The following is a 14322-nucleotide window of genomic DNA, read 5'->3' on the forward strand; positions in this document are numbered from 1 at the left end:
GGGAACCAATCACAGAATGGGGAGGAAACACAGGTGCATTTGATAGACTTTCGTAGCACCCAATAATACGGCTCTGGGCATTCGTAAACCATGCCTCAAATACAAGAAAATGAACATGTGGTTTCCAGATCACGTCTCATTCTAAATGATACATGGTCTGGCGTTAGCCAGTTTAGGAATAAATGACACTTTACACTATTATTTTGAAAACAACAGCTATTCTAATTTGGAATAATATTTCACATTTTGTACTATTTTTGATCAAATGAATACAGCTTTCAAAAGCATGAACACTTATAAGAGCATAATAGTAGAAATGCTGGATCATTTTAAGAATACGGCAGCTATTGTTTCCTGATAAAGGCTTCCATATCATTGAAACATAATCCTGCATGTCAAACTCTTGAGTCAGTCTGAATACACAGGCTAGAATAGCCAGAACATCCACCATTATATTCGCAGGATTAAGCATACAACAAAGGCTGAATTCTGAACAGCAGAAATAGTACTAGTAAACTAGTAAAGTAGAATTAAACTCAATATGGGCATTCTATGTATGTTCCGAAAGGGTAAAAAAAAACAAAGACAATTGAGTCTTAAGAACAAACGGAAACACCCAGTTGGATAAACTCCACACTCATGCAAGTCTGGAGAATCATGACTGTTAATGAAAAGGGAGGGATTATCGTTAATTAGCCAAAATTGGTAGAGTACAAAAAACCAAAGGGCAGCATCTCAACAGTGTGACTAGCTGTTGGACAATGGCAGGAAGTTGGTGTGTTGTTCAGTCTCTGGCACTTTGTGTTTGGTTCTGTGTGTTCTGTCATGCTGTTCCAAAGTGGAGTAATCTGCCCCAAAGTCCTCAAGCTCTGATGTTCCAGCAAACTGACCAGCGGGTTCAACGGCAAGCTAGTCAGCAGTTTCCTCAGTCAGTTCAAGCTAGTCAGCAGTTTCCTCAGTCAGTTCAAGCCAGTCAACAGTTTTCTAAGCCAGTTCAACAGCAATCAAGTCAGTGGTTTCCTCAGTCTGTTCAACAGCAAGCTAGTCAACAGTTTCCTCAATCAGTTCAATGGCAAGGTAATCAACAGTATCCTAAGCCAGTTCAACAGCAAGCTAGTCAGCAGTTTCCTCAGTCCGTTCAACAAGCTAGTCAGCAGTTTCCTCAGTCCGTTCAACAAGCTAGTCAGCAGTTTCCTCAGTCCGTTCAACAAGCTAGTCAGCAGTTTCCTCAGTCCGTTCAAGTTAGTCAACAGTTTCCTCAGCAGTTTCAGCCAGTGGTAAAGGCAGAGCCCATTGACAAATGTGCTGTAGCTGATTATGAGCAGATCCAGTGTGGACCGCCTGGTATCAGTGGTGCCGAGTGTGCAGCTATTAACTGCTGCTTTAACGGACAGCAGTGTTACTATGGGAAGGCCGGTAAGAGTGTAGAGTCAATGTAAAGGTGTTTCTTGTTAAACCGATTCATCAATAACCAGCTCTTGTACCTTGTTCCAGTGACTGTCCAGTGTATAAGAGATGGTCAGTTTGTGGTTGTGGTGGCTAGAGATGTCACTCTGCCTCGTTTGAGCCTGGATTCAGTCCGTCTCCTGGGTGGAAATGATCCAGCTTGCAGTCCTGTGGGATCCACACCTTTCTTTGCCATATACCAGTTCCCCGTCACTGCGTGCGGCACGAGTGTGATGGTGAGTAGCTGCTTGTGGTTTTGTTCTGCATGGCTTCGAATGGATTGGATGCCAACAGTGTTACTATTTGCAGGAGGACAGTGGGTATGTGGTGTATGAGAACAGAATGACCTCCTCGTATGAAGTGGGTGTTGGACCACTTGGCTCCATCACAAGGGACAGCCATTTTGAGTGGGTGATGTATGCTTCAGCTTGTTTGTTAATCCTTGGCAAATGCTACAAGCTCACTGTTTGTTTTCCAGGCTTCTCTTCCAGTGTAGGTACTCTGGTACTTCTGTGGAAGCTCTGGTTGTGGAGGTCAACACTGTTCCTCCACCTCCACCAGTAGCTGCTCCTGGACCCCTCAGGGTGGAGCTTAGACTCGCAAATGGTCAGTGTGTCACCAAAGGCTGTGCAGAAGGTAAGGGTTTGTCCCAAGTATGGTTAAAGCCTTTCTAAAACTCCAGTTTCTGGTTGAACACTGAATTCTTCCTCAGGGGACGAGGCGTACACGTCCTACTACAGTGATGCTGATTATCCTGTTACAAAAGTCCTGCGGGAGCCTGTGTATGTCGAGGTGCATGTTTTGGAGAGGACTGACCCCAACATTGTCCTGATGCTGGGACATTGCTGGGCGACTTCAACCCCGAGTCCACTCAGTCTACCCCAATGGGACCTTCTGGTTGATGGGTGAGTACGGCCAGTCTTTGTCCATCTAGTGTGCTGTAAGGAGTTTCTGATTCCCTCTTTGCCTTTCAGATGCCCTTACCAGGATGATCGTTACCTGACCACATTGGTTCCAGTGACTGGATCGTCTGGTCTTCAGTTCCCGACCCACTACAAGCGCTTTATTGTGAAGATGTTCACATTTGTTGATCCCTCATCACTGGCTCCTCTGCAGGAAACCGTATGCTCCGTAGCCTTACCTCAACCCTTAATAGTGCTTTTTATAGTGTACTCTATGGCTAAACCTTTTCTCCCTCTGTTAGATCTTCATCCACTGTAGTACAGCAGTGTGCCATCCCTCTTCTGGCTCCTGTGAGCAAAGCTGCGCTAGGAAAAGTGAGTGCTCGCTGTAAACCGGCTTGGGAACCGTGAGAATTTGGTGTTTAAATGCTTCTACCACTTCTCTTACAGGAAGGGACACTCCCATCAAGACCATCTCTAGTGGGCAAACTGTGGTGTCTAGTGGAGAAGTTAACCTGGTCATGTAAATTTAATAAACTGGTATTGATGTTCAACGAATCGGCTCTTATGTGACTGTTCTTGTTTTTATTAACTGGACCACACTACTGAAGTTCCACTTGTGCTTTAGCAAGGTGGTTCATTCTGATTGGTGCTTGATTTTAGCAAAACCAGCCAAACTTCTGCCCAAGCCATTTCACTAACATACTTGCCAAGCACCAGTTGCAAACCTGGGTTCCCATGCTTCTGTAAAGCTCAATATTTTATGTAGCAGGGTGCAGACTTCTCACAGATTATTTTGCCAAGGATTAACAATGGTAATTGTGACTTTTTTTTCACAATTGTGAGTTTCTTGGAGTTGTGACTTACAGTAATTTTGACAAATAGATCCTGCATACTGTGTGTAGACATTCTTTTGATTTTTGTGTTGCATGAAAGTGCCATCATTTGGATAAAAGAAGAAATTTCTCAAATGAGAAATTATTGTTTTACCATTATTGTGCAGCCCAACTTGTTGTGTGAAGGGCTTTTAAATCCCTTCATTGCATTGAAATGCTCAATTTCCATATGTCTTGTGATGCTTGTTTGTGTGCATCTACAGACCACAGTGAACATACTCAGGGAAGTGAGTCCCAGTCACAAACTCAATGCTGGCAGACTGTGGCAAAGCATTGATGGTAATCAATGTTTCTTGAGCAGCAAATGCGCCTATTAGAACGATTTCCAAAGGACCATGTGACACTGAAGACTGGAGTAATGATGCTGAAAATTCAGCTTTTATCACAGGAATAAATTAGCCTGGGTTTCCCCATGCTGCCTTGCTGGAGCGTGATTTTATTCACGCTGTTAGGCAGCATGGACACCATGAACCAAATTTTCCCCTGAAATAGGGAACCAATCACAGAATGGGGAGGAAACACAGGTGCATTTGATAGACTTTCGTAGCACCCAATAATACGGCTCTGGGCATTCGTAAACCATGCCTCAAATACAAGAAAATGAACATGTGGTTTCCAGATCACGTCTCATTCTAAATGATACATGGTCTGGCGTTAGCCAGTTTAGGAATAAATGACACTTTACACTATTATTTTGAAAACAACAGCTATTCTAATTTGGAATAATATTTCACATTTTGTACTATTTTTGATCAAATGAATACAGCTTTCAAAAGCATGAACACTTATAAGAGCATAATAGTAGAAATGCTGGATCATTTTAAGAATACGGCAGCTATTGTTTCCTGATAAAGGCTTCCATATCATTGAAACATAATCCTGCATGTCAAACTCTTGAGTCAGTCTGAATACACAGGCTAGAATAGCCAGAACATCCACCATTATATTCGCAGGATTAAGCATACAACAAAGGCTGAATTCTGAACAGCAGAAATAGTACTAGTAAACTAGTAAAGTAGAATTAAACTCAATATGGGCATTCTATGTATGTTCCGAAAGGGTAAAAAAAAAACAAAGACAATTGAGTCTTAAGAACAAACGGAAACACCCAGTTGGATAAACTCCACACTCATGCAAGTCTGGAGAATCATGACTGTTAATGAAAAGGGAGGGATTATCGTTAATTAGCCAAAATTGGTAGAGTACAAAAAACCAAAAGGCAGCATCTCAACAGTGTGACTAGCTGTTGGACAATGGCAGGAAGTTGGTGTGTTGTTCAGTCTCTGGCACTTTGTGTTTGGTTCTGTGTGTTCTGTCATGCTGTTCCAAAGTGGAGTAATCTGCCCCAAAGTCCTCAAGCTCTGATGTTCCAGCAAACTGACCAGCGGGTTCAACGGCAAGCTAGTCAGCAGTTTCCTCAGTCAGTTCAAGCTAGTCAGCAGTTTCCTCAGTCAGTTCAAGCCAGTCAACAGTTTTCTAAGCCAGTTCAACAGCAATCAAGTCAGTGGTTTCCTCAGTCTGTTCAACAGCAAGCTAGTCAACAGTTTCCTCAATCAGTTCAATGGCAAGGTAATCAACAGTATCCTAAGCCAGTTCAACAGCAAGCTAGTCAGCAGTTTCCTCAGTCCGTTCAACAAGCTAGTCAGCAGTTTCCTCAGTCCGTTCAACAAGCTAGTCAGCAGTTTCCTCAGTCCGTTCAACAAGCTAGTCAGCAGTTTCCTCAGTCCGTTCAACAAGCTAGTCAGCAGTTTCCTCAGTCCGTTCAACAAGCTAGTCAGCAGTTTCCTCAGTCCGTTCAACAAGCTAGTCAGCAGTTTCCTCAGTCCGTTCAACAAGCTAGTCAGCAGTTTCCTCAGTCCGTTCAAGTTAGTCAACAGTTTCCTCAGCAGTTTCAGCCAGTGGTAAAGGCAGAGCCCATTGACAAATGTGCTGTAGCTGATTATGAGCAGATCCAGTGTGGACCGCCTGGTATCAGTGGTGCCGAGTGTGCAGCTATTAACTGCTGCTTTAACGGACAGCAGTGTTACTATGGGAAGGCCGGTAAGAGTGTAGAGTCAATGTAAAGGTGTTTCTTGTTAAACCGATCCTCATCAATAACCAGCTCTTGTACCTTGTTCCAGTGACTGTCCAGTGTATAAGAGATGGTCAGTTTGTGGTAGTGGTGGCTAGAGATGTCACTCTGCCTCGTTTGAGCCTGGATTCAGTCCGTCTCCTGGGTGGAAATGATCCAGCTTGCAGTCCTGTGGGATCCACACCTTTCTTTGCCATATACCAGTTCCCCGTCACTGCGTGCGGCACGAGTGTGATGGTGAGTAGCTGCTTGTGGTTTTGTTCTGCATGGCTTCGAATGGATTGGATGCCAACAGTGTTACTATTTGCAGGAGGACAGTGGGTATGTGGTGTATGAGAACAGAATGACCTCCTCGTATGAAGTGGGTGTTGGACCACTTGGCTCCATCACAAGGGACAGCCATTTTGAGTGGGTGATGTATGCTTCAGCTTGTTTGTTAATCCTTGGCAAATGCTACAAGCTCACTGTTTGTTTTCCAGGCTTCTCTTCCAGTGTAGGTACTCTGGTACTTCTGTGGAAGCTCTGGTTGTGGAGGTCAACACTGTTCCTCCACCTCCACCAGTAGCTGCTCCTGGACCCCTCAGGGTGGAGCTTAGACTCGCAAATGGTCAGTGTGTCACCAAAGGCTGTGCAGAAGGTGAGTATTTGACCCAAGTGTGTGTCTGAAGCTCCAGGTTGCAGTGGTTTCTGGTTAAATGCTGAATTCTTCCTCAGGGGACGAGGCGTACACGTCCTACTACAGTGACGCTGATTATCCTGTTACAAAAGTCCTGCGGGAGCCTGTGTATGTTGAGGTGCATGTTTTGGAGAGGACCGACCCCAACATTGTCCTGATGCTGGGACATTGCTGGGCGACGTCAACCCCGAGTCCACTCAGTCTACCCCAATGGGACCTTCTGGTTGATGGGTGAGTAAGGCCAGTCTTTGTCCATCTAGTGTGCTGTAAGGAGTTTCTGATTCCCTCTTTGCCTTTCAGATGCCCTTACCAGGATGATCGTTACCTGACCACATTGGTTCCAGTGACTGGATCGTCTGGTCTTCAGTTCCCGACCCACTACAAGCGCTTTATTGTGAAGATGTTCACATTTGTTGATCCATCATCACTGGCTCCTCTGCAGGAAACCGTACACTCCGCAGCCTTACCTCAACCCTTAATAGTGCTTTTTATAGTGTACTCTATGGCTAAACCTTTTCTCCCTCTGTTAGATCTTCATCCACTGTAGTACAGCAGTGTGCCATTCCTCTTCTGGCTCCTGTGAGCAAAGCTGCGCTAGGAAAAGTGAGTACTCGCTGTAAACCGGCTTGGGAACCGTGAGAATTTGGTGTTTAAATGCTTCTACCACTTCTCTTACAGGAAGGGACACTCCCATCAAGACCATCTCTAGTGGGCAAACTGTGGTGTCTAGTGGAGAAGTTAACCTGGTCATGTGAATTTAAATCTAATAAATTGGCATTTATTTTCATTGAGTTGGATCTTGCATGACTGTTCTTGGGATTCATTTATTGGGCCACAATACTAAACTAAAGTTGCATTTGTGCTTTAGCAAGGTTGTTCATTCTGATTGGTGCTTAACTTGAAGGAAACAAGCCAAGCTTTTGCCCAAGCCATTTCATTGAACAACTTGCTCCTATGCTTCTCTAAAGCTCAATAATTTATTTAGCTGGGCGCAGACTTTTTTTTTTTTTCTTGTGGTTTGTTTTGCCAAGGAGTAAAATATAATGGTAATTGAGACTTATTTCACAATTATGGGTTTCTTGGTATTGTGTTGCAGTATTTCTGGCAAAAAATAAACCCTAAGTTGACGTTTACATGAAGTGCAGTAATTCTGATTTCTCAAATAAGAATCATGAGTATCATTTTAACCATCATTGTGCAACCCAACTTGTGTGAAGGGCTTTTAAATCCTTTTATTGCATTACTATTATCCATTTCCAGATGTCTTCTGATGCTGATGAGCTCAATTGGCCCATGCCAGAACCCGTCTAACGGAGAGCCTCGGCACTTCCTATTAGCCCCATTGTGCATCACCTTGGTTGCAGTTCCACTAGAATTCCACTGGAGGTGATCGTGGGCGAGTGCAGAATGAATGGGAGTCTATGGGGCTAAATGGCTAAATGTGTCTCTTTCACCTGCTTGTCATTAAATAAAAATAGATTTTATTGTTGATTCTGCAAGTTCAAAATAGATTATAGGCCAAAAGTCAAATAAATGAGTTCTTTTGGCCTTTTGATTTCTTACAGGTTAGGCCGTTGTTGGCTGGAGCACGCTAGCATTCTGCTATTGTGTGACGTCATCACATTTTTGAACGGATTTTTAGAACAGATAAGTGAACTTAAAAATGTAATTTTCAGCTGAGTGTATTTTCTTAGCCCTCCCTTTTGAATGCAACTTTCAAATTACTTGACAAAAAATTACATCCTGAGAAAAGTAGATTTCTGGGGGTGAAACTCCCAGATGTTTGTGTGCATCTCCAGACTACAATGAACATAGTCAGGGAAGTCGCAAACTCAATGCTGGCAGGCAGTGGCAAAGCATTGATGATAATCAGAAAGGTTTCTTGAGCAGGAAATCAGGCCGATCTTGAATCTGCTGTTTTTGTCAAAGATATTAGGAAAAGCAGCATCCTCTCAACCGTGTTCCTTTCATGAAATAAATGATATTTGTGAGGATTTTGACTGTACCATAGTATTATTGAGACTGCTCTCATTAGAGTCACAAATGATTTTTTCTGATGAACCGTCATGCGTTTATAAATCCATTGATCCAGTCCAGCAGGTGTCAGTGTATCTACTGTTAATTCTTATATGTGAGTAAAGAAGAAAATGGTCTCCACATGACACCACGTTTACCAGTTAAACACTGATCTGATTCACACGGAGCTGCTAAAGCTGCATTTAATGAGCAATGAATCTTTCCGATGGTTCTGTCAAAAGCAGTGATTCACCTGCGAGTCAGTCTGTGAGTAGTGTTTGTTTACCTCATGATTGAATGTTGTTTGCTGAACATATGGCAGCTGCATCACATAACGCCTTAATTCACGTGAAGAAATGTGTTTGTTTTGAGTTCAGGATGTCTGTCAGCTGAAGATCGGATTCATCGGAGCGGGAAACATGGCGTTTGGAATCGCGCAGGGCATCATCGCGTCAGGTGCAGTTTAAGATCCTGTCCAACGCACAAACATATTTTTACTTAAAGAAAAGCAAAACATAGATTTTACCAACACCTAACGCCCATTATATATCTATGAACCTAACCCTGATATAACCCAGTCAGATAACGTTACTTGTTGTCATTTCGAAATTTCACAGACTGACTGATGACGCGTTTTAACGGTTTTTATATTATTTATTTATATATTTATTTATTTAATGTATTTATATAACACTATACTTTGTATTATATTACATTATTTTATTATATTATATACTTTATATTATATAAAAAAAATATTTAAATAAACAGTTAACGCTACTTGGATGTTCGCCAGCGTCATATGTGACGTCACGAAATGGGCGTGGCCGCGAACTGGTTGGCAGAAAGAACCAAAACATACGCAGCAGTCTATGTGTTCTGTCAGCAAAATGATAATTCTTTATACGAAAAAGCTAAAAGGAGATATAAGGTAAAGCTTTTATATAACCAGGGTTCATGTTCTATGCCTGATCCATATCGCCTGTGTGAGAATTGGAGCAAATGCCCTAACACATGGCCACATTTGACATTTGGCAACATCTACCTGTATCTCATCGACACGCCATCTATGTTTACCAGAAGGCGTACAAATCTTTTGTCCCGGGTTCGAATCCACTGTGAGACACCCAATGTGTCCCTGAGCAAGACACTTAACCCCTAGTTTCTCCAGAGGCGTGCGACCTCTGACATGTATAGCAATTGTAAGTCGCTTTGGATAAAAGCGTCAGCTAAAATAAATAAATGTAAAAGTGATTTTGTTGTCATGTTCTTCTGTTTTCTGTGCTGTAGGGAAGGTTCCACCCACTAATATAATTATTAGCGCTCCATCCATTAACAACCTTCCTCGCTTTCAGGTAAGGCCTGTGACATCATTAACATTTTAATTATGCAGATCCTTAAAAAAAGTCAATAAATGTTATGGTCATATTTCAACCTTGAACTAAGACAATTATTTTATCATGTTCTTCAGTGACAGGTTTGTGTCAATATTCTCACAGGAGAGAGGCGCTTCCGTCACTCACTCGAATGACGAGGTTGTCGAACGCTCTCGGTTGGTCTTTCTGGCCGTTAAACCTCACCTCGTTCCAAAGGTTCTAAATGGAATCTCACGGAATGTCACTCAGGAACACATCATCGTTTCCATGGCAGCGGGAGTCACTCTAGAAACACTTGAGGAGGTGAGGATTTATCATGTAGACTGTAAAAATATATGGACGTTGTGTGCGTGACATCACCCATAGCGTTTCAGAAGAGCATTTTTGAAGCCCAAAGTGGGCGGAGCCGGCTGTCGCCATCTTGGCTGCGCGTCACTCCTGGATAAACGAACATGTGCGGTGAGGTGATGTGATGGCTTAATATTAGAATGAGTTATAAAAAAAATTCAGCCCCCTCACAGCGATCGACCAAAACCACTTTTTGCACCAGACTGTAAACATGTTTTATTCTGCTGTAAAGTTGCCCATTTTAACATGCGGCTCTATGGGATTGACTCTGTTCTGCAGCGCCTCTAGTGGCCAGTTGATGAACTGCAGTTTAAGTCATTTCAGTGTTGGATTCATGAGAGAGACCGGAAGAAATTTACATAGTTTATCATCACCCAAATCTAAATCTTAGTGACCAAAATGATGGCAGAACTATTGCTTTTTCTAACCTCCGAGAACATCAGATATCATTGCTGTCTGTGTCCCTAGATGTTGCCGACGGGGACACGTGTGATTCGTGTAATGCCCAATCTTCCCTGCGTGCTCCTGGAAGGGGCGCTTCTCCTCGCCTCGGGCTCGTGCGCTGGGGAAGAAGAGGAGACGCTCCTGAAGACACTCCTCAGCCCGTGTGGACTGGTGGAGGCGGGGCCTGAGGCCTGGATTGACGCCCACACGGGCTTGAGTGGCAGCGGCGTCGCGTTTGTGAGTGGCAGCGGCTTCTTGCCTATACATGAATCAGATTTTTCTATACATTTCACACACATTACTTGAAGTATGCAGGGGTTTTCAAACTGGGGTCTGAGGAAACATTTAGAGTAATGCTGGAAAAAAAAATATTATTATAATAATAATAATAATTATTATTATTATTATTAAAATAAATCATTAAATATAAATTAATTAACATAAAATCTAACAGTACTATAAGTAGGAACAAAATAAAAATTAAGGATTACGAATAATATTTACACATATTTATAACATTAATTTTCCAACATAATGTAAATTGGGTTTGCTTGGGAATTTAGAGTGAAACTGTAAAATAAATAATGAATTAAATGATCAAACTAAATACATTTAAATAAATGAATAAATAATCTAACTGTACAGTAATATTCTGGGTAGATACAAAATAACGATGAAACGTAATAGAAATAAAATATTTACGGCCTGAGCACTTGGTCTGTTTATTTCCGAATGATATTTTATGCATATTTATTATATCAAATTGTCACAATATAAATTGGGTTTGATAGAGAATTTAGAGAAAAATTGTAAAATAGATAAAATAGCATTCAAATAACTAAATAAATCATTTGAACAATCAAATAGAAGTAAATATTTAAAAATAACATTAAACTAAATCATTTAACAAATAAATAAATGCATCTGTGTAAATTAATAATAAATAAAATTAGAGGTATATTTTAAATGAACATAAATAATTGCATTTAAATTAAATAATAAAACGTATTATAATAGTAATACAAATAAAAAAAATAAAATAAAAAAAATATTTTTTTAGTACTATTAAGTAAAAATGTTTTGATAATGTAACATAATTGAAATGAAATATTTTACACATTTTTAGTTTTTTTTTTTTTTCAGTATTAATTGGGTCATTTATACATGGTCCAATTATAGTCTAGTTTTATTAAAACTAATAAATAAAACTGAATAAATAAATGATTGAAAAAAATAAATTAAAGAAAGAAATGTAATACAGTACTATAGTGAGCAGGAAGAAAATGTAACATAATATAAATAAAATACATTTTACACATATTCATCAAATACATTTTTCACTCTATAAATTGGGTCTTTATGCATGAAAATATATGCATAAGTGTGAGGATGATCATATTTGGGAGTCCTTGGCATCTAAAAGATTTGGAGTCAGTCACATTAACGTCTAGTCCAGCTTGCAGATGATTCTGATATAAACCAGAATCTGTGAATATCCTGAGATGAATATGAATATTCAGCTTTATTCACAGGTGTATGTGTTTGCGGAGGCGCTGGCCGAGGGTGCCGTCAAGATGGGGATGCCGAGCGCTTTGGCTCGACGGATCGCCGCACAGACAATACTGGTGGGAAATATTTCATATATATTATATAACGTTTGCTATTTTTTGCAGTCACATTTATACCATACGTCTACAGTGTAAAACCCAGATTTGTGTGATTGTTTCTATTGTCATTTTACATGCATTTAGCTGAAGTTTTTATCCAAAGCGAGCAATTCGTGACTGAGCCAACAATATTCATAATACACAATGCCAGGTTTCGACTAAAGTTAAATAGAATTGCATGAAATGAAGCTGTTACTATAAGGACCTAGCCTTTATTTTTAAAGCGCTTTATATAACACAGATTTTCAAAGCAGCTTCACAGTAATAATAAGCAGGAAAATAGTAGAATCAGTGAGGCAAACTACAGTACTTCAAATATGATGTAAAAAGACAATAGCATCATAATTCAGTTAATATGACCGTTAATATCCTTTATTTCACATACATTTTAGTAGAAATAATGTTTATTTGATAAATGCAAAAAGTGATTTCATTACTGTCCTTGTCTCGTTTTCCAGCACAAAATACAAAATTTTAAATGCTCTTATATCAGGAGACCATTTTTAGAGATGCAAAATGACTTCCTGAAGAAAAATGTATAACAAACTTAAGTGAGTTTTAAGCTTAAACTTCATTTTGATATCCTTTTTCAGAAAACATGACATTTATTGTGCATCTCATTCTCATGCAAATGTAATCTTGATTTAAAATGCCTCTTTTATGATATTTATTTTAAACGTTCCTATAAAATACAGCATCATAAAGGAAGGCATAAACTATCACCGGCACTTCCTGTTTGGGGAACTTCTGTTCAAAAAGACTGAAACGAATCATTTCAAATCATAAGATTGCCTTATAAATAAAGCTGATCCGTCAATTTTCCTTCATGATTTGTTTTCAGACACAATGAGAATAAATAACGTTATGCTTGGGATTTTAACGTGACATGTTATAAGAAGAATATCAATGGCAAGAGCTCGTTGTATCTTTTCCACATTATTAATTTATTTTTTTCCATTTGCAATCCGCTGTAAAAGTATGAAAAAGGACAGCATATACGGCACATTTGTGGTCTGTTCTCCCGAATTTAATTTACAATATTCCATTAATTCACTGGAAGAATCCTCGCGTCTCTTTCCAGGTTTGTTTTCACAGGTAAATGCAATTTATAATCTGTCAAAATGACGCAAATCACTTTGAAATAGTATCACGTAATGCTGAAGTTAATAAATATTTATGATTAAGGCTTGTTACACAATACAGATATATATATATATTAGACTACTACAGTGATATTTAACCAAAGAACCGTGTTGAAAGTACCTTGTTTATTCTTTTGTCCTTTTAAATTTCCTTTTAATGTTGAATGGTTTAAGGGGGAGTTGATTAATGTCATCTCACAGTGACATTTTAACAGATTGTGTTTATAGAGCAAGCCTTTCACTGATTGTGTACTGCTTAACGTACGTTACCATAATTCAAGCAAAGGATCATGGGGCGTGGGAATATGGTGAGTTTTCCGTAACATGCTGAACTCTGAAGGGTGTGTCGTGTCGCAGGGCGCTGGAGTGTTACTGCGTGACACCGGGAAGCTCCCGGCGGAGCTGAAGGCTGAGGTGTGTACGCCCGGAGGAACCACAATCCACGGGATCCATGCGCTGGAGAAAGCAGGATTCAGAGCCGCTGCGATGGGAGCCGTCGAGGCGGCCACTGAAAGAGCCAGAGAACTGGGGAAGAAATAGAAGATGCTACAGTATCTGTATGAACATCAGATTAGAGGAGGGACACTTAACTTAAAACCACTTACTGTATGTCTTACTTTATGCACCGAGAGAGTCGATGTTTTTGAAAGTTGACATCTGGTGCTAATCGATTTACAAATGCAACCATCCAAGGATGAGAATTCCTTGTGTTTTCTATGTGAAGTGGAACAGTCTTACGGGAACAATATACACATTGATATGTTTAATATGGTTCTTCATAGTATAATTTTAAGGTACTTGACAAACCACTGGGATTCAGAAACCAAAGCAGCTCGAAATGGGGACATTTTTTTACAAAAAAATTGTGTCAAAATCAGATGTTCATGTTCTGCACAAAGATATTATATTATACAGGACTTTAAACAATACCCGTTCCTGTCTTAGGGCCTTTTTTGATCCACTTCAAATGTTGACAATTCAAGGAATGTGTAAATAATATGAAAGATGTTTTGTGAATAAATGTTTCTGTCAAAGATTTTTAAAGCCTTATTTATTTACACCGTGCAAATTTAACAATAAAACATTCAGATCTAGGTAACATGGATATAATGTACAGAAATAATCGACGATTCCTTTTGTTTATGTAAAATATGTCGTTAAGAATATTATTATATTTTATTTTTGAATTAAAACGATAATTTCCAAGTTCTTTCACTTTTGTTTCCACAAAAAGGAGCAGATAATGTATTTCCCTGTGGTATTTCCTCAGAAATGGGCCCATTTGATGGCGTCATGTACGCAGTCGCGCTGGGAAACAGTGAGGAATGTACCATGTGG

General features: G+C 40.0%; 3 protein-coding genes across 4 annotated transcripts; all 3 read left to right on the plus strand.

Moving 5' to 3' along the window:
- Window positions 1-718: 718 nt before the first annotated feature.
- On the plus strand, window positions 719-2906 carry LOC120476389 (zona pellucida sperm-binding protein 4-like). Its single transcript, XM_089118954.1, has 8 exons — window positions 719-1416; window positions 1495-1682; window positions 1756-1853; window positions 1925-2082; window positions 2159-2351; window positions 2421-2568; window positions 2651-2723; window positions 2799-2906. Exons 1-8 carry the CDS (start codon window positions 762-764, stop codon window positions 2873-2875), a joined length of 1590 nt encoding a protein of 529 aa, XP_088975080.1. The 5' UTR covers window positions 719-761; the 3' UTR covers window positions 2876-2906.
- A 1570-nt stretch (window positions 2907-4476) lies between these two features.
- LOC120492035 (zona pellucida sperm-binding protein 4-like) lies at window positions 4477-6782 on the plus strand. Its single transcript, XM_039690116.2, has 8 exons — window positions 4477-5284; window positions 5365-5552; window positions 5626-5723; window positions 5795-5952; window positions 6030-6222; window positions 6292-6439; window positions 6522-6594; window positions 6670-6782. Exons 1-8 carry the CDS (start codon window positions 4498-4500, stop codon window positions 6744-6746), a joined length of 1722 nt encoding a protein of 573 aa, XP_039546050.2. The 5' UTR covers window positions 4477-4497; the 3' UTR covers window positions 6747-6782.
- Window positions 6783-8124: 1342 nt separating this feature from the next.
- Window positions 8125-14020, plus strand: pycr3 (pyrroline-5-carboxylate reductase 3). Of its 2 annotated transcripts, none has more exons than XM_039690124.2 (7): window positions 8125-8274; window positions 8385-8463; window positions 9298-9362; window positions 9507-9686; window positions 10200-10412; window positions 11708-11800; window positions 13342-14020. In XM_039690124.2, the coding sequence occupies exons 1-7, from the start codon at window positions 8221-8223 to the stop codon at window positions 13522-13524; spliced, it is 867 nt and encodes a 288-aa protein (XP_039546058.2). In that variant the 5' UTR covers window positions 8125-8220; the 3' UTR covers window positions 13525-14020. The 2 variants fall into 2 exon arrangements, with proteins under 2 accessions (XP_039546058.2, XP_088975085.1); XM_089118959.1 differs by having other exon boundaries at window positions 8156-8274; window positions 8380-8463.
- The last annotated feature ends 302 nt before the right edge of the window (window positions 14021-14322 follow it).

The sequence above is a fragment of the Pimephales promelas genome, chromosome 13 (genome assembly GCF_988280905.1).
Source record: "Pimephales promelas chromosome 13, fPimPro1.hap1.1, whole genome shotgun sequence".
NCBI classification, from domain to species: domain Eukaryota; kingdom Metazoa; phylum Chordata; class Actinopteri; order Cypriniformes; family Leuciscidae; genus Pimephales; species Pimephales promelas.